Here is a 20223-nt window from a genome sequence, read left to right as displayed (position 1 = left end):
TTTTTAAACACCCCATCCCCACCCCCCAATTTATTTGCTTAGCAGACTGTCCAGTTTCAGGAGGATACAGCAAAGGAACAAAATTAGCAAAAAATGGGATGATACTCCTTTATTTAGGAATGCAAAACCAGCTAGTTTGGTTTCTACCAAAATTTCTTCCTGTCCTCTTTAAATAAATCAATAAATATTTGTAATATTTTTGGTGTAAATTTAATCGGGCATTTTTATTTTATTGATACATTTGTATTTTTTTCATATAAGCATATGCATAAGTATTTGAGTGTGAATTCCATACAAGTATACACAGAATGTCTGTATGTGTTTTTGGTTGACGTACAAAGCAAAATATATCCAAAAGTTATGTTTACTAATTTTGAAAAATACTGTTACTAGCTTAAATGCAGCTTTTCACTTTTTGGTACTATGAAGGGCAGAACCCAGTAATACCCAAGCTAAAATTCAATATGCATTATGAATTTATTCAGTCTTTTCTTCCCAAATTTGCTTACCAACTGTGGTATTTTAGGAATGCCTTTATTTGAATATAACCATAAGAGTTTTAGAATTATATGTAAAAGTCCAAAAGACACGTGTGTATCCAAAACCTTGCTTGTATTGAAGACGTTAAAAGAGATTAGTTTTAAAGTATTTTCTCTATAGGTTCTGTATTATACATTATATGTTTTATATATATGCACACACACACATATAAACGTGAAGTTATTTTTATATACATTTTTATTTGCATACTTACACATAATGTATAGAATAAGCTGTTGGTGTCCTATTTAATCAGAATTTCTCCCCTTCTGCAAAGTAGGTATTGGACCATTTTTGGATAAATATTAGTTAAAGTTGTCCAAGAAACATGTAGACATTAAATAAAGATGTTAATTTTTTGCCTCTGGGAGCATTTTATTAGGTTACTAAGGGGTAATATATTTTATCAAGTCCAGACTTGAGTCTGAAACTGAATTATATTGTTTGTTTCATGTGAGACAAAAAAAATTAGATTTCGTTGATGCAGATCCAACAATCCAGAACTTCTGAAAATTCTGTAGAAGGTATTTTTGAAACTGTGATGAAAACTTCTTGTTCAGTCTGGCATTTTGATGATTTTGCTTGTTGTCTATGACTATATTTCATTGGCTGGTGCAGAAGGGCTATCAGAATTTAAAAAATGCCAAGACTTAGTAATTTTTAGTACTGCTGCTTTGTTGCCGATGTCATTGGCCTAATTTGTGGATCTGAATTACAGAACTTAATGAACAAATAAAAAGACAATCATTGTTCAACACTGTCCAAATATTGTCTTGCAGACAGCTGCAAAATATATTCTTCTTTTAAAATAAATTTCGTTATACTTGCATGTCTCAGTCATCTGTTGCAGCTTAGTCCAAGCTGGCAGTTAGGACCAACACAGCTACGCTGCAATGTAAGGATGTAGCTGCAACCTACGGAGCCACTCCCAGACTAGCACTAGCTCACCAGTAGTCCACCCAGTCCACCCAGTCTATTAATTCTAGTTTTGACAACATAAGTGCACATCACGTTGAGGATGCTGGATAAATTCTCAGTAGCTGTCACAGCTATTCTGCTATTGGTTCCTGTTTTGAAGGTAACTTGGAGACAAGTAAGAGACAGGTACATCATTTAGTTGGCATAATACATGTAAGCTAAAAGCTGCAAAGGCAGTTTGGGTCGTGTGGTCAAACATGTTCATATTTGAGTTCATGACTCTTAAACTGTACAGACATTTCAGAATCCTCTATCAGAAGTGGCATTAACATTTGTTGTATGTGTCATGGACACTAAGGATTCAGTTATGAATGTTTGTGGATCAGTCTTTCTAGTTCCTTCAAGACAGCATAGATACGTTGTACTGTAGCTGTTCAAGTTATGTTCTGCCTAATTTCTAAGTAAATAAGGTTATTGTATTTGGAGTTTGGCACTGACTTTTGCCTCAGAGTGCATAAAATGTTAACTGAGTTTAGTTTTACCTTTCTGAAGTGTGTGTTCTTAGAAAACAACCTCTCTATTGCTCACACATGGGAAAGCAAGCCACAAATTAAAGTAAAAAAAAAAAAAAAAAGGCAAGAAATATGCTTTAAAATAATCACAAACATGGGAATCTGGAGGAGTGTTTAATTTATGTAAATTATTCTTTATTTTCTTAGAATGGAGTCAACAGAAAAATGTGAAGCAGTGATTGCTCATTTTAATGGAAAATTCATAAAGACACCAGCAGGAGTTTCTGGTACGTTGCATATATTTCTAACAAGATGTGTGAATGGGTTACTGCTTACATAGTGGAAGCCCGTTAGGCTGATTGTTGTATCTGGCTTCTCATTCAGAGGCAGGCTTATTAAAATTAAACTGTGTCTTGTTGGATGACTGTAATACTTGCTCACTTGGAACATATATCACTTCTCTACTGTAAACCTTTTCTAGGAATCTAGTAGTGTTCTCTCCTAGCAGATAGACAGGCAGCTAAGATGCCTTAAGCCAGCTATGCTCAAACTTACATCCCACATAATCCCAGGTGAAGTCAGGAGACAAGTATGTGCTGTATGTGTATCAGAACAGAATTTGGCTGATTGTCCATGGACAATTTTTTTTTGAGAGGCAAAAAATGGCCTACTTTTGCCACCTGTTGGTGATTTTTTTTTTCCAAGTAATTTTAAAAAAAAGATTTGATTAGGAAAAAAAAAGATTCTGCAGCAGTGCCTTAATGCCAGGCACTTCCATTCACTGGGGAGCTGTTATTCTCAAGTCAAAGTAGGCTTTGAGGTTCTTCAGGAAGATGGAAGGAGGTCAGCAAAGAATGCTACTTCTAGAAATACTGTGCAAGGCAAAATGCAGAGAAGCTACATAGTGCGATTTTGTTGTCACACCAAGTTCTTCATCAGTTTGCCTGCTTTGTCAGCACTGTCTCTAAGAGACAAAAATGTATATTCTATAAACACTTAGAAATGAGGAAAGGAAATTCAGAGCAGCAGAGTAAAATAGGAAGAAAAGAGAACAATAATGGAGGAAAGAATACATGCCTGACATTCTAGGCAGCTTTCGGTAAGCATTTTGTGGAGATTCCCAAGTGGGAATTTTACAAATTACATTGTTGATGCGGTTACTGAAGCCACCTTTATCCCGGTGGTGAAATGTTCTCTGCAGCCAAGACCCTGACATGGAGGAGGAGGAGAGTGGCCCTCGGCAGGCAGACAAGAATGTGACTTGTTTAGTAAAACTACATACATGCCTCATCTCTGAAAGATTACTCCAGTTTGAGGCAGTCTGTGCTGCGGTAGGCATGGAAAGCTGCTTCAGAGCACAGGAAACCACTCCCTTCACCAACACTAATCTAACACAGGGTTTTGACTTCCCTGGCTTGGCTTTTGCAGACCCTTTGCATTGGCATCGATTGCTGAGATTATTTAGTTAAAACTTTGTTATACATAGGGACTGTAACGTTTACTTTTCTATTTCATATATTTAGCAATCTGTGTTTTATGAGATGGAAAGTCCCTTTAGGGGCAAAGAGACCATGGAACGATTTTCTCTGAATGCTGACTGTGCTCTGATCCACCCTGCGTGATTAGTTTTATAGTGCTGCTATGGCTTGGACATAATTAAGAGTAAAAAGTATGGAGAAACCAAGAGTTCAAATTAACATATAGGGGTTTCTATTCAATTAGAGCCAGTAAAAAGCCTGTAACAGAACCTCCTACTAGTGCTTTTTAGTTTGCTCATTTTTATTTTCACTTGCGTTTATCTTGTTCTCAATGAACGAGCCATCAAGCATGTCATTGCTAATCACGCTCTGTCTCTGGTGGGCTTTTGCTGAAGCTGGAGTTGCACCCTTACATGACCAGGTAGAAATAAAAAGTTGCTGCACAGAACTGTAAGAATGACTTCTACAGTGTGGAGGAAAACATTTACCAGAAAAGTGTGATTAATTAGGGACAAGAAATTTGCACAGAACTGGCAATTGTCATAAAGTGGAAACTAAAGAGGGGTCTCAAGATGTAATCCACCTCACGGACTTCAATTTCTAGTGCTTACTTGGCATAGGAGTCATCTAGACTCTCTGTCTACAATAGGTAAAGAAGCACAAACCTCCAGAGACTGATGTACCTTCGCTGTCAGCTGTCCTTGTGGTCACAAAGAGTGTCTAGATGAGTTGCTCAGAAATACATAACTAAATGTCTGAACGTCAGTTAAGTGAGATGAGTTACACCCTCCATGATGCTGAAAAATGCGACAGATAAGTAGGTGCAATAAGGGAGTTGTGAGAACATTGTTTATTAAAGACTCTCAATTTTATTGTGTAGGGTACAGCCTGAACTCTACTTTCCCGTGATGGTGATGTGAAGTTGTGTCACTCCTTGAAAAGGTTTTTATGGAGTTCAAATTCTTCCTGGAGTTCCTCACCACATAGCAAGCATGTGTCCAATAATGCAGTCTTATTAGGGAATGCAGCTTATGCATAATAATATGCTGCAGTCTGCCGAAAAGTGGGGCAGAGTCATGTGGCAACTGTGGTCTTGGACTACCTGCACAGAGAAAAGTAGATGTAGTGGGAAAGCTCTTGGACAAAAAAAGGTTGGGAAAATGTTTTGAAATAGATTAGCTTCCTTTGGGGTTACAGAGGAGCAAGTTCAAATAGATGCAAAATAAAATCGTAGAACTGGAACTATGTTTAAATTAAAACATTGTGTCCTAGAAACTTGGCTAAAATCAGCAAAGGGAGCTGGCTATAAAAACACTGTTATCAGGATGAGGAGGGTAGGAGAGACAGGCCTGTAGTGAAATAGGTGTGGGAGGAAGAACATCTGTTCAAGAAAAACATGCTTTCATAATGCAGCTTTGTTATTTTAATCAAGTTTGGGTTTAAATGGAAGAACGGGTTAAACACAGCTATGGGAAGTATAGAGGAGGTTTCACCTCTGGAGCATGAGAAGACAGAAGAGAAAAACCTCTATGAATCTGAAGGAGGCAAAGGTAGCACAGGTCACAAAAGGGTTGGCTGTAGAATTGAGTGAGTGATTGGGCATTGATGATACTGAGCAAGCTGAACCCAAATGTAACAAGCTATTTAGGCTTCATTACCCTGCTCCATATTAGCTTGATGAATATATTCAATATTTAGCGTGTCCTTGTTTGTCTTCAATCAGGAAGAAAGAAGGTTAGCTCAGAGAGCCATTTCAAATGCACTGCAAGCTGGTATAATCCTAAAACTCCTAGGAGTGGTCTATCAGTTTCACCATTTGTTCTAGTTGGGGTTTGTACTTTGGTGTAAACGTCAGTTTTGTTCTTCCATTTATGACATCACCTGGTATGTATTTTGGTAGACACTGAACAAACGAAGACTGAATTCTAATGTACACATGTGCATAACGTACAACAAGGAAGTATTTACTCTCTGGACTAATATTGCATTCGTATCTGTCTTCTGTAAAAACATCAGCCCTAGAGGAGGGTGATTCAGGGCAGGACGAGATGGTCAGCACTTTTCACAGCCAGCTTTTAAAGCACTGACCTGCTGTTAAAGCACAGGAAAGCTCACGGTTACAGAACACCTCTGTGGCAGCAGCTCGACAGCCATGTACATACCGTTAAGAATGTCTGTTGGTTTTCATTAAGTGTCAATAGAGTGGGCATTTAAAAAATGGTGTCTTAGCTGCAGAAGCATAAATCCACTGTAAGTCGTAGCCTTTTACATCAGCTGTCTCTTAGCTGTGAATGCAACTCTGAATGTTTATACTGTGTCTCTCTGTCTTACACATACAGAGAAGTTACTGAGTGATTAATGCTCCCCTTCACCACTGGGCCTGCCCACTTCCCAACAATTAAACAATAAAAATTGCTCTCCCTTCCTGGACCACAAAAAATACTGCTTGACTGGTCTGTAGGGCTTGTTGGGAGTTTGTTGTTTATATATCTATCTATTATACACATGTTTGTATGTGCAAGAGAGAATATCTTGCATATTTGTGGAAAATATGAGGAAAGGTAAGCTGAAGAAATAAATTTCAGATTTAATTTTGAAGAGAGTACGGGCTGTGTTCATTCTTTGGTGGGAAGGGAATCAATAGATCATACTTGGCTCCCATGAAGGTTTATCTCCTTCTCATGGCCCTCCCTCTGATGACCATCCGTCATTGTGTTCTTGAAGCAGTGAACACGGAAGTACTCAGGTCACATGTATGGAAGAGCAGCCAAAAATTGCAGATAGGCTTTCACTTGCAGCAGTCCTCACTATCAGCATTCAGATCTTGAACTAGAGTCAGGGAAAGCAAATGTTATAGAGCCTCCTCACAGCAGTTAGCGGTATTAAATAGATGGTCTGCTTCAGTTTTGGGTTTTGTTTTTTTTTTTTTTTAATGTGAGCTGGAGCTTTCACAGCATTTGGCTTCATTTATGGACACAGTGAGGAGCAAGAGAAGCTGGAAGGTCAGAAAAACAAAGGTTCCCATGACCAGATCTGTGTTGAGTAAGATGGAGCACCAGCTTCTGGCAAGTCACAGATTAATGCCTTTTAAAATTTTTGTTTCATTGCTGCAGGTTTTGGATATTACGTATGCAAAATCCAATACATGTGGATTATTATTCTTCCATTTTTTTCTTCGTCTTCAAATTTGCCAGGAGAGTGTTTCCAATGCACCACAGAAGATGTTCCATAATTTAAAATTTAGCTGCTTTCAGTTATCTACTGACAAAAATAATATTTATTCTTAAAATAGATTTTTATGAACATTTTATTCAAGCAGTTGGACAGGTTTACTCCCACGTTTTAAAAAAAAAAAAAAATTATCTTCTGGCAATGGGAAACGTAAGCACAAATAAAGCTTTCAGAAAAGTTTTGTACTATTTGCTATGGGGATTTTTAATGAAAGCATAATGCAGTTTTAAATAAAGTGTTTTCTACTTGTGAGTGCTATAAAACAGAATCACAGGGCTAGAAACTTTTAGGTATTTTCTGATGTCTTTATAAGCCATCCTCATGCCAGTTTCTTTTGAATTCATCCAAAAATCTATAGTGTATATTTTGGAAGTCACACACGCTTCCCACAGTACTAGATGGTTTGAAATAATTTATAAGTAGCCAGAGATACTCAACTTGGGGAAGAGCTTTTTTTGCATTTAAGGCAGTTAACTTCAGTATTTGAATCTCAGCTCTCACTTTCTAATGATTTTTTTTTCCTCACTGTGTAAAATCAGTCTCAAAATAATTTCTGACCAGAACCTGACAATTTTACCCATCCTCTTATTTCAGCAGAACTGTATGTGGGTTAAAATGCTGTGTGATATGACCAAGGTTATTGGGAACTAGCTTTTATAAAGTGACATCAAATTATCAGCATATTGATATAGTATCTTTTTGTCCCAAATATGCTGAGATGGAGTTTGTTTCTCACAATAGAAGACCCCAAAGCAAAACTCAATTCTGAGAATGGCAAAAATCCTCTCAGAAATGCAAGATTTTGAAGACCATCTGTTCCAGTTTCTCTCTCCTACTTTAGGGTTTCTATTAATTTCCTTGTGCATTTCCTTCACTGTCCATAGGTTTCCAGTACTTTTTCCGGTGTCATTAGCCTAACCTTCACCTGGTTAATTTTATGATGGTAGGATTTTAATTATTGATACATTTTAAATTAATTCAGTAGTCATGTTTAATATCAGAGAGTCGGACTTCGGTACTGAAGTTATTTGCTGAATAACAGCACACAGATAGGAGAGGTACAAGTCTCTGACAGATGTGTGGTCAGTGTTGGAGATGAGACTGGGAACCACATACCAGTTCTGTCTCCCAGTCCATCCTCTTTTAGAGAGGAGGCTGTCAAAAAATGTATCGTGTAGGAAGTGGATATTTTTCCAGCAGAACCAGAGCTAGTATTTTAGGTATGCCATGCAACGCCAGGGGTGACTTGGCCATTAGTGTTAGTTTTGTGCCAGTGGTTTAAAAGCCAGGCTCTTTGCCAGGTTATAAGTCTCGGAAGTTTTCAATACCCATCATCTTTTGTAAATGCAGGTGGAGTGAAGAGCACATCAGCACTGGCCATGGTTATACTAATAGATTTTTGTTGCATGAGATAGATAATGCTGAAATTTTTCTTGGGGTTGGTTTTTTGCGGGTGGCCCTCCCACCTCACATGTTTCCTCAGTGTTTGGAAACTTGGGTGTTTTCAGATCCAGCCGTGTCTCATGCAGGTGTTTCCAAACAGCGAACGGCTGAGGAGCGTCACGGTGAAGCTTAGACAGCTCACGTGTCAGGAATTACTGGCGGAGAAGCGTTCGCATCCAAGTCGTAACAGTGCTTCCACCCTGTGATTAGGGAGGGTGTGGTGTGATGTAGCAGCGCTGTGCTTCAGCCGTAGGTACTCGGAAACTATTACAGTTGAAGCTAGTAACAGAGAAAAAATACTGTGCAAGCCTTTCTTCTTCATTGCATGAATTTTGACATTAGAAATGGAAGTCATGGTCCGGATTATTTTATGCAAAAAAATAGTTAAAAAAGCATAGTGATACCATTTCGTGACAGTATGCAAAGAACAAGATAAAAGAAAAATCTTGAATTTCTGGTTGCCTTGCGTGCTCTTTACAGAGCAGAGATAAAAAGGGAATGGGCAGTTGTGGCATTTTTTCAGTTTAAGGTGGCAGGAGAAAAAGATGCCCCTCCACCCTGCTGGCGAGAGTGAGTGGAGGTACGGTGCCAGCTCTTCTGGATAAGCAGAGCAGCTTAAGTTTGGGGATGTTACTGAAACCTCCAGGGGGTGGGAGGAATTTATTAAAGGCCTTTGGCCAGGTTTATTCTCCACCCTCTCGAGATGTACGTCCCAAGAGGCAAAGCTCAGAATTCAGGGGGCAGTTCTCATTTATCCCCAGACCAACAGACACATGCTCAGGATATACAGACCGTGTTTCTTTCCAATAGGTTTTAGAGCAGTAGTTTAAAATCAAAGTTATAAGGCATTCCAGATGCTCTGTATGTGTGGCAGCTACCTTTGTGCTATGCAGAACAGTCATGGATGCTGTAGTAGGAGTCTGTGTTATTTAACTGTCATGTTGGGAATATAACTTAAAACCATACCTCATTTGGAGTGCTGAACAGCTAGCTGTGTATGAACACTACTTCAACTAATATTCCTTCTTTTTTTCTCAGTTCCTGCAGAACCTTTATTGTGCAAGTTTGCCGATGGAGGACAGAAAAAGAGACAGAATCAGAATAAATATATACAGAATGGAAGAGCATGGCACAGAGAAGGCGAGGTGAGACTTGTAAGTCCTCCCTTCAAGCTTTAGTGTGGGTGTGCAATAATGAATACTTATGAAAATGATAGGCATTGAGACTTCTTGGCTTGGCTCTTTGGCATATTACAAATATGCAAGCAACCCTTACTTGACAGTTTGCAACTCTATAAAATACTTAACTTTTTCTTAAGAGGAAAAAAGGCAAAATGCAAAACACTAGATCCTACCTCATTAAAGTGAACAATAAAATCTCCTTCAACTTGGTCAAGAATATGCCTGAGAAATTTCTCGTATTATAAAATTACCTGAAACATAACTTTATTTACATGTTGTGAATAATCCTTTGATTTATGCAGCACTGAAATGCACATCACTTTCATAAGATTAAAATAGTATACCAATGCAGTGCAGCATTAATTTTTTTTAGTCACAGCTTTTTTAATCTTTAATGTTCAAGATAATAGTTTCATAGACTTACTGTGGTTAGCAAGCCTAGACACCTCATTTATATGAGCCAAGAAAATTCAAATGTGTCTTTTGAAAAACAGCACTCTCCATTCATACTTACAGTTAATATATTGTAGGCAACACCCTAACATAATCATCTTCATGCCCTGCCTCTCAAACACACATGTTCTCCTAGCCACGTATTTCATAGAGTGCATTTTGTTCCTCATGCTGGGAACTTAAAAACTTGTATATGTAGCCAATATCTCGCACTCTTTTCACTATATAATTACTCCTGTCAATTAATCTTTCCCTAACTTATAGTAATAAACTACTTCAATACAAGTTTTCAGTCAAAATTAATATAACTAAAGAAAGGGAGAAATAATTTACAATCAAAATGAAATTTGTCAACTCTTTCTTTCCACTTTTTTTTTTTTTTTTTAAAGGCCGGAATGACGCTCACGTATGATCCAACCACAGCTGCTTTACAAAATGGGTATGTTAACCCCCAAAAAAATAAAATTTGCATTATGGAAGATACACAGAACTGGCATTTAATAAATATTTCTGCATTTTCTAGATTTTATCCGTCACCTTACAGTATTACAGCAAACAGAATGATCACTCAGACATCTATTACGCCATATATTGCTTCTCCAGTTTCCACATACCAGGTTTGTGTTTAGAACTTAGTAGTTGAAATGGTTCATTGGAGCTTATGTTTATTTATCAATTGCTACATCTGGTTTTATAAATTCTCCAGTAATGCTTAATTTTAATGAAGTGGCCTCTTCATGCTGTACATCATGAAAATGAAGGCCTTAAAAACTAAAAGTGTGTTTATTTCAGGAAGCACAACAATTTAGTGAGATACATGGTGTCCTGCAAAACAAAGTCTATAACTTGTGCTAATGGCTGAGGTATTTGTAGCCACTTCTGCATGTCATGTATGATTTTTCATTTTTTTGTTGTCAAGTTCTTTTAATGTCAATAATACGTCTTTAAAATAGTTACTGTTTTTTTAAAACTCTCTTGATTTAGTTAAAGTCTGTTTCAAAGATATTTTTCCATGCTTTTTGAACTTTTCAGCAAGTTGTTTCAGTGCAAATAAAAAAAGCCCAACAATAATGTGTTACGTAGTTGTACTAAGAAGGGTACAGAAACTTGCTTGATATTAGAGAAGGAAAGTTGAAAACGTGTTTAGAGTTCAAGTTACATTAGCGTTCAAAGTCAGAGTTTTCATATTAGGAGTAAAGCATTTAATAGTCTAGAACTGTTTTTCTAAGCCAGAAGTTACTTTATTTTGAACAATAAATTAAAACATTAATCATGCACATTTTTTGTTCTTAAAGCCCAGTCCAAAGCTTCCTGAAAAGGAATTTTGATACTGTCATCTTGAGTCCTCACTAAGGGATATTGACAAACAATTCAACATGCTGAGAAATGCTATGGAACAGTTTTTGTACTTCAATATAAATCTCATAGGAATGCACAATTTTAGGGCATTGTACATTTTAGTTTACAAGCAACTTGTATTTAATGCAATTAGTATGGCAGTCTCACGTATATGCTCTGTAATTACTATTTGAGACATGCCAATTATCCCAGTGTAAGCTAAACAATCAGCTGTTTTGGCATTTTACTATTTAACACCTAGACGAAGTAAACATCGGTGATTCAGGTCATAAATAACCAAAACTAATTAAATCTGGCAAATTCTCACCTCTGTGTGTCAGGGGAAGGAGAAGAGGCTGTTTGCTTTTTAGCGAGAGAGACGTGCTGCGTTTTCTAGCTCACTGTGGGTGCAGATGAGTGTAGAAGGCTGTGCAGAAGGCATCTAGAAGGCTAACAGAGGCTCTGGGGGCCATTTGGTCAGTATGCCCATGCAGAAATTTCCATGTACCCTCCCATTCCAGGTGACAAGAATGAGGAATTGTTCTTGCCTGGTATTAGTTTGGAGGTCTAATGCCGCCTTCTTGCAAGCAAAGCGTTATGTAGGAGGTAAACCTGTGTACTCTGGGGTAAAGGGCAGCTGGATTAATTTTATATTAATTTCTGAGGTGACTTATGCAACACAATGTTTGCTCTCAGCAGACAGTGCTAGTACTGTATTTTTCAGTATATTGAATCATTTTGCTTTATACAGCAATACCTCAAAAATTACAGCAAGTTTCTACCCAGAAAAAAATATTCCAGTAGAATTAGCTGTTATTCTTTATTAAAATATAAATTATTTATCAAGACAAGACTCTCAGATATTCAGAATCCAAGTAAAAGTTGGAAGTTGGCATGGAAACACACTTCTTAGGAATATTGTATCACTTTTCTGGGCCTATTGAGATAGGCAGGTCACAATACTGTATGTTGACAGAACTGTTGTTACCAGTATTTCAATATACATGGCATGGAGCTTAAATTATTGTGGATGGACAATCATTGTGCTTAAAATGCCACTGTAATAGGAATTGGAAATTAAATTCAAGTATTCTGTATTGGGGAGGAAGGAGGTTCTTGGCCAGAAGTTTCACAATTTGAGCATTAGTCACATCTTCATTACTGATCCCTTCTAACTGAAACCTGCAGCATTGTCATCTACACAACAGAACATATCACGAGAGCATGATTTTTTTTTTTTTTCTTTGAGGCATGGTATAACCTGTTCCTAGATTTATTCTTATTAAAGGTAAACAAATTTAAGAAAGTTTTGGATAGCGTTTGTTTCTGCAATTCCTGCATACCCAAATGACAGTACTAAGCCAGTTGCTATCATAGTATGAGATTAGCCAAAGCTTTAGTCAGGCTGTACCAGTATTTTTTCCATTAAGCTTTTGCCTGAGGAAAGGGAGAGTTAAGTGTTTTACATTTTTGAACTCCTGTTTGCTCTTTTTCTGATTGAAAAAGAAAAAAAACTTACTCTGATTTCAAAGTCAGTACCAAAAGGAGGGAAGAAAAATTTCCATCTTGAAAAAAATCCAGGTGAGGTATTTTCTGCAAGACTGTCTGTCTACCTGTCGTGTTCACAGGACTCTGGTAATGATGGTAGAGGTGTTTAAGGGACTTTAAATGTCCAGCAGCAGTGGTGAGTCAGTTATGCATGTGCAGTGCAGGTGAAGAAGAATCCTGCTTTATCCTACACACCAACAGGAGGTGGAGAGGAACCATTTCCATTCTTACCTTTAATATTTCTTGCAGCACACTTTTTCAAAGAGCTGTTGCAACCAGCTCTTTTTTACTAAGGTAACGATATAACCTATTAGTTTACCTTTTAATCTTTTTAATTTACCTTTTCATGGAAAGTTAAGCATCCTGCCTCAATGTAGTATTTGGTTAGTCAGTGTTGTTGGAGAGAAAACATGCTAGTTGCAAGAGCAGAAATGCTAGTCAGAACCTTCTCCTGTTCCTGTGCTTTGGGAATAACATACCGCAACGTCTTGGAGAAGAACAGTTCTCCTAAATACTCTCCTTGTTCCTGGAACACGATTCCAGCAGAATTTCTGGTTTCTTTTTCCCTTGTGAAAATCCAATAAGTTATTTTATTCCAATCACACTAGAAGGCAAATACTGCTATACCTTCTGAGATCCCAACTACTTCTCCCCAGTGGAATTTCAAAGACAGAAGGGTCCTCCATTTTTAACACAGCAGAAGTCTCTCATGCATCTGTTTGAAGCCTTTCAGTGTACTTGATAAAGTTTCTGAGACCACCACTAAAAATACAGTATACTGTTCTGAAAGGTGTATGTGGTATATTGTCTCCATATCTTGTTTCTGATTTACAGGTACCATAAATACACTTTTCATGGAAATCAATGTTGTTCCACAGAGTGACTAATTATATTAAATTAATAAATAAGGGAAGGGGCTCGTTAACATGATTCATTAAATTATTACTATATCTCAGTTGGAGTATTCAAGGAAAAGAATGACTAAAACAAAAAATAAAATACTGGTTTTGTTCTAGGTTCAGAGTCCTTCTTGGATGCAGCCTCAACCATATATAATGCAGCACCCAGTAAGTTTTTATGCTTCTCTGTTGTGTTACTGATTGTATAAACGCTTTACATACTTTAAAGAACAGGAAATAGGCCAATTCCTGCCCAATTACTTCAAGAGTGTTGATAACTACATCATGATTAAATCATGGATCAAAATGAAAAGAGAAACAAAGACAGTAACCTGAATTGGGGCCTCATTTTATTAGGGAAAAAAAGGAAGTTGCCTTCAGGGTATTGAGGTGATGAGGACAATTAGAGTTACCTAGTCAGCATCCTAAGGAAACTTTTTTTTTCTTTTTTCTTTAAATTTATTTGATTAGAAAGTACTTCACAAATACCAATGTTTTATATACTATTTTACCTATCAAGAGCTAGAATTGAAGATCCAAGGTTTTAGAATGGGTCTAGAATAGTTCAGACTGGATGATTTGTGAAAGACAGATAGATGTAGTGATATAAATGACATTATGGGCACTCATTTGAGAGAACCTGTGTAGCTTGTTCTGGCTTCACCACTCATGACTAATGCTAGTCTCCCTACACTTTTGGCTGTGGCATCTGTACCAGACTGTCAGGTATTCTAATCTATGCTCTCCCATGATATTTTGCTTCTTATCTGTGACATTTGCCAATTATGTACCATTATATCTGAGACTTCTTAGGTTCCTTGAGATGAGCATTACAAATAATAACAGGCGCTTTAATAGATGCACTCCTGTAGTTAACAAACAAGTCTGTTTTCAGATACGGGAGGGATATTGTCTTGACTTTAATTAACCTCTCCATGCAGATTATAGAATGTAAATCTTGGCAGAACATTTTCTTCTTGTGCATTCAGAAGTGATACTGAACCAGAACACCCTCTCACACACTTAATTGTTGTTGTATTTCTGATTTTTTTATGTTAAACACACACACACAACTGATTTTAGCTTTTCTCTCTGTCAACACAGATTTTCACTGAAAAAATCTTACAGATTACGCGGTGAAAGATACAAGTTAATATGTTCCAATGCTATAAGGTGTATTAGTTTCACAGGTATACAAGATGAGATTTCACGGCAGAAAGCAAAGATCTAGACTCCTGACTTAAGTTCAGTTTTGGCCTGTGCAAAGACCAGTACTGTCTTGCTCATTTGCTTTGCAGAGAAGCCTGCAGTCTGCAGACAGGAAATTCTTTTAGTGTTTGATGTGCCTGTGACTCATTTCATCTACACTGATCACATGGTTGTTTTTCCAACTATACTCTGTAGGTTTTTTTCTTTTCTTTTTAAGGATTAGTTATTGATTCAAAATACTTGCTTTCAGTACGCTGCAATTATTTCTGCTAGTTTTGCACTTCCATCAATTTTAATGAACACTTCTGCAAGCATAAGTCATACAAAGCATTTGGAAATGTGTTTTTGTAGAACATGATTGGTAAAATGAAATTTGTTGATAACGCTCCTTTTCAGATAACTCTGAAAACCTTATGAGTGTGCCCTCCATATTTAGCAATCTCAAGTGGGTAAAAGTTCGACATACACTTTTTATGAGGTTAACAAAATGGCACAGGAGTGTTAGAAAGGTCATCACAGTAGCTAGTATTTAAACAAAGAATCAGTCTTTTATAGCGCATTGCTAACCCACTCTTCTAAAATGTGCGTGCTAATGAAACCAGCCATTAAGTAGGGCAGCTCTGTCTTGTGTGTGAACATCATGTGTGACAGGTAGAATTCCCCTAACAGAAATGTTACTCCAAAGCCTCCATTCCTAAAGAGGAGATAAAAGTTTCTTCCTAAAGCCTGAAATTCCAAAGCTTAAGCTAAATAAACCTATACCTGGTAATGTGTGCAGATATTTGCTTTAAAGTTAGCATCTGGTTAAACTCGTATTTTACAAAGTGTTTTCAGCAGGTACCTCAAGTGCATCGTACATCAGTTGCGTGTTCAATAGGAAGTCAATGCAGTTCTTAACCCATTACCAAACTGTGCAAAACGCATTTGCTCAAATAGAGTATTCAGAATGCCCCTGACCTGCTTCCTGAGCCTGGGATTAAGGAGAGTTCTTGTGGTATATCCCCTCAGAAGGACAGGCCATACGTAGACTCTCAAATCGAGAATCTAATTAATATCTGAGTGTTGCTGCAACCATTTCTTTCTTCTCTGTTTTGATAGGGTGCTGTACTGACTCCCTCCATGGACCACACCATGTCACTACAGCCTGCATCGATGATAAGCCCTCTGACACAGCAGATGAGTCATCTTTCATTAGGCAGTACTGGAACAGTATGTAGCAATTTAATACAAAATAGAACCTACACAAGTAGAAAATACTGCATGTAGATCACAGTATGTATGTGCAGCTTGCATGTAGGAAAAAAGTAATCCTTTAAGCAGTCTTTCATCCAATTAAGTATTAAGAACTGTCTCCAGTTTTAAATCTTATTCAGCAGTTTCTGTTCAGTTCTGTTAGCTGATCAGAAACTGGAAATGAGTAAATAGGATAGATCAAAGCAAATGAAAGGAACCCAACAAACAAAGTTGTATCGAAGAAAAAACAATAGTTGTTTTTACTCTTCAGATCAGAGTTGCAGAAAGTAATACAAAAGTGTGGAACAGAAACTAAACCGGAAGAGATGCAGGCTAGCTTCTAAACTGAGAGACCCTTCTTCTCTGAGCAGGTAGAATTAAAAAAAGGTGATGATTTGGATTAACAAAGAAGGAAGAGCTCTTTACCTAGTCTTCAAAGTCTAAATTTGAGTTTTCTCAAAACAGGTATCTCACTTTTTCAGAAAAGCATACATATTTAAGACGAAAAGTCTTTCTCTCTTATACATTGCTTTAGGGAAACAGTCAATATCTATTAAACAATATCATGATAGGCATTTTGAATACTCTTACATTTATGTTGGGCTTTGCCTCAATTTAATGGACTCTCTGTCTTTCTAGTACATGCCAGCCACAACAGCTATGCAAGGAGCCTACATACCCCAATATACACATGTCCAGACAGCAGCAGTTCCTGTCGAGGTCAGTATATTTTGTAAAAGACCAGAGAAAAAAAGACATGAATATGATACTAGATTTTTTTTGCTAGGAAAACAACTGTTTAAAGCCTAACAATGTAACTGTGAATGTACTGTGAATACAATGTATATTGAAACTATAAAGTGTCATTATTCTCAACTAATATAACTAGTATTGTAACAAAGAATGACCTGTACTTGTAGCAATACAGTACGTGGAGCAGTCTTCCGTATGAGCATAGCTCAGATGAACTTTGTGTTTTGTGAAACCGAACTTCCAATAGGAACGAGCCAGGAGTTACATTATAGCTTTGATCTTTCATTTAGTTTTCCTGTGAGCAAACTTCTCTGCCAACAGACCATGATTATAACTTTTTGCAAAGAATCCCGATTTTACCCTGGCACCTCAGGATACTGTGCCTGTTTGCCTAATAAGCCCCTCTGCAAGTCCGGTTGAAGAGACAATAGTTTGTCTACTCTTTTGCCTTACCTTATACCCTTTTGTAGGTCAGTACTACTTTAACAGAGGAGCTAGGCTAGGTATGCTGCAGCTCTTATTCAGCGAGGGCTAAACAGTCTCTTCCAGAGTCTGTAAGAAAAAAACCTTCATTTCAAAGTCTTATTTGTCCAGAAGCGCCAGAATTTGTTTGGTTTAGTTTATGCATCTGCCCATGTGGGTCAGAGAAAGAGTTTTGGTAATTAGGTGATTGCACTGTCTGCCAGAGCGCTATCAGCTGAATTAATATCCTGGTTTCTGGGGGTCTGTGTGCAAAGTCCCAACTACAGTTCTTTGTGTTGCCTAGTGCCAATCACACCACAGTACTCAAAAGCAATAGTGTTCATACATGTGGTAAGTAGATCTCATTCTTCGTGTGTCCCTTAAAAGAAGAGGGGAAGAATGCTCTTCTGCATTTCCAGATAGGAAATATACTAGCAGTTATTTGCTCCCTCTATGTATTTATTTCTGTAATGTCAAAGGTTTGCAGGTTTTTTTAGTTACCATCAAAGCAAGGTTTGCATGATCATTGTATTTCTTTGCTGAAATGTAAATCAATGCAAAGTGCAGAATACCCCACGTGAGAAATGTTAGAAAGACTTTAGGTTTGAAGACTGTTAGTTGCATGAGTCATATGGAAATACAGATTGCGGATAATGCTGCCTGATTTTGTGTCTCATGTCTTGTCTTCGTTTTTATTTGCAGGAAGCCAGTGGTCAACAACAGGTTACAGTAGAGACGTCCAGTGATCATTCTCCATATACGTATCAGCAAAATAAGTAACTGTGAGGTAGGGCTCATCCTGTCACATGAACAATGTGAATTGAAAGATATTTTATTTCATAAGTTACAGTACTCTGTATTGAATTTTTTTTTTTTTAATATCATATAAATAACACTGGTAATATCTGGGGACAGGCAGTGAAGTTAATTTGAACTTGGCCAGAGTTAGAAGCCAGGAAAGGAAGCACAGGTTCCATAACTGAGTTAATGAATTATGAGTAATAGTGTTTTAATAACTTCTCTACAGCATAACTGCATTATGTTGTATTTTAATTTGTTCATCTTGGCAGCATGCTGTATACAAGAATAACAATGAATTAGTGCAAAAATACTACAATCACAATGCTAAAAGGAACTGTATTTATATGTATAATATCCTCTAGTTCTGTGGTACATGTAAGATTTGGAAGCAGCTTTGCGACTGGCTTACAGACCACAGGCAGGGGGTGGTCTGGTAGAAATCCTTGCTGACCCTTTCTCCTGAAGACTTCCCTGCTCATCCTTTATTCTAGGAAAAAGCAGTTTGGACCAGGATTTTGTCAGTTAATTTTTAATCCTAGCTTGGCTCTAATTCCAGAGCTGTTTTACTTTCCTAGTCCAGGTTTCCTCTGGTTTTGCTTGCATGGCCTTTCTTTAATAAACAATCATTAGCTTTGCCCAAATTTCTTCCATGCAGAAGTTTTGCTTTCTGTGGATTGCCATTCTGAAAACATAGTTTGCAGTAACCATCCCCTTTTCCGCACTCCATGTTTTAAAATTCTGGAATTCAGTTGTTCCTTAACTCGTCTTTTTCAGAGTGCTTTGTAAACCAGGCCATTTGACCGTGTAATTCTTTAAATCAAATTTTGTAAGACCTTATACTGGAAAATTCTGTTCAGCTGCAATAATGTGCTAGAGGCCACCTTAGAAGGGTTTTTCTACAGCTCTCATGGCATGTATTAAATACTCAAAAATCACAATCAGTTATATATGAGGAATTTCTCATTGCGTGATATTCTCGCTAAAATGTATAGATCTAACAGTACACACATTTTGCTGTTGCCTTTGGTTTTGCAGGTCAGCTGTGTTATTTGACAGCACTGCTCCCATCCCCATTATTGGCATAACAACCTACACGTTCAAGAATGTAAAGGCAGAAACAAGCCAATGGGGAAACTTCGCACACTCAACAGATGGCGCAGGCTGCGTAGCGCAGCTTATGACCTGTGTTTGCTATTTTAGTCTGGCCAAATGCCGGCGTCTAGAGAAAGCCCACATCCTTGATTTGCTTCCAGGGCAGGGAGAAGGCAAAGCCACAGACTCTTCTCGTTATCCATCTCCTAGTGTTAAAATCATGGCTCCTGCACGTTTCCTATGCCAAGGCTGTTGGCTGGTGTTAACCGCTTTTCAAGGAATTACTTGTTTTGCCTCAAGTCTTCCCTGTGGGCATGTAAAACCTCCTTACCAATAGAGATCTGTGGTAGATGGCGAAACATAATCCTGCATGTCATCTCCCAGTCCTGCCTCTCTCTTCCAGCCTTGTCAGTGTCTTTCCCGTAGGCTGGGGCCAGGCAGGAGGAGCAGCCTTTAGTCTCCTGAAAGGATGAGACGTGTTCCCATCTGAGACACATTTTGTAATGATGACTCTATGTAGGACACCGAGCTCTGTGAGCAACTGTGCATTTGCTGTAAGCCAATCCTCCACGTATTTTATTCTTCAGAGAAGTACCTGTGTTTATATGCAGTAGGAGCTATTGAAATCTATGTCAGCAAGGGCTATGGCTGTGGGCGTGTGGGGAAGGTTAATATTACTCAGCTGATTTCAGCCTCTGAGTATGGCATTTGGTATTTCTGTCCCTGGAACATGTTGGTACTTGTCATTTTTCAGACAGGTGAAGGGGAGGGAATTGACAGTTATTTCTTGCCCTAAATACAGGGAACACTGCAGTCTCCTAATTGTTGTGGCTTCATTACTATTGTCAAACTGAAACTTCTTTCTAAATGCACATGCAGCACTTTTAGGAATGTCCTATTAAAAGTCAATATACATATTGCCATAAATAAGGGGTAAATGACAACTAGCACATTTGCACAAGTGGATGCAGCCAGAAATACACAGTGACTTTCCTTTGACAGTGACAGTTAGTACTTCATAGCTGCTTTTCAAAAAGTTGCTACTATGTGAAATAGTCAATGGGACTTGGGGAAAAAAAAAAAGTTATAATTACATATGCACCTGTAAATGTACAAGCCTTAAAATACCAGA

At 37.8% G+C, this 20223-nt stretch overlaps 1 protein-coding gene across 2 annotated transcripts in view; it reads left to right on the top strand.

Annotated features, from left to right (window-relative positions):
* RBMS1 (RNA binding motif single stranded interacting protein 1) overlaps nucleotides 1–18668 on the top strand; it is a 141216-nt gene extending 122548 nt beyond the window's left edge. Inside the window, exons 6-13 of one of the 2 annotated variants that reach the window (XM_082001648.1) lie at nucleotides 2178–2257; nucleotides 9161–9267; nucleotides 10146–10195; nucleotides 10280–10373; nucleotides 13659–13709; nucleotides 15849–15959; nucleotides 16623–16703; nucleotides 17901–18668. In XM_082001648.1, coding sequence (XP_081857774.1) covers nucleotides 2178–2257; nucleotides 9161–9267; nucleotides 10146–10195; nucleotides 10280–10373; nucleotides 13659–13709; nucleotides 15849–15959; nucleotides 16623–16703; nucleotides 17901–17978 — 652 coding nt within the window. In that variant the 3' untranslated portion in view covers nucleotides 17979–18668. Of the gene's footprint in view, nucleotides 1–2177; nucleotides 2258–9160; nucleotides 9277–10145; nucleotides 10196–10279; nucleotides 10374–13658; nucleotides 13710–15848; nucleotides 15960–16622; nucleotides 16704–17900 lie in introns of both variants that reach the window. The other variant, XM_082001647.1, reaches the window with a different exon arrangement.
* The last annotated feature ends 1555 nt before the right edge of the window (nucleotides 18669–20223 follow it).

The sequence above is a fragment of the Phaethon aethereus genome (genome assembly GCF_964289735.1).
Source record: "Phaethon aethereus genome assembly, chromosome: 6".
Taxonomy (NCBI): Eukaryota; Metazoa; Chordata; class Aves; order Phaethontiformes; family Phaethontidae; genus Phaethon; species Phaethon aethereus.
This window is presented reverse-complemented; position numbering and strand designations above follow the sequence as displayed.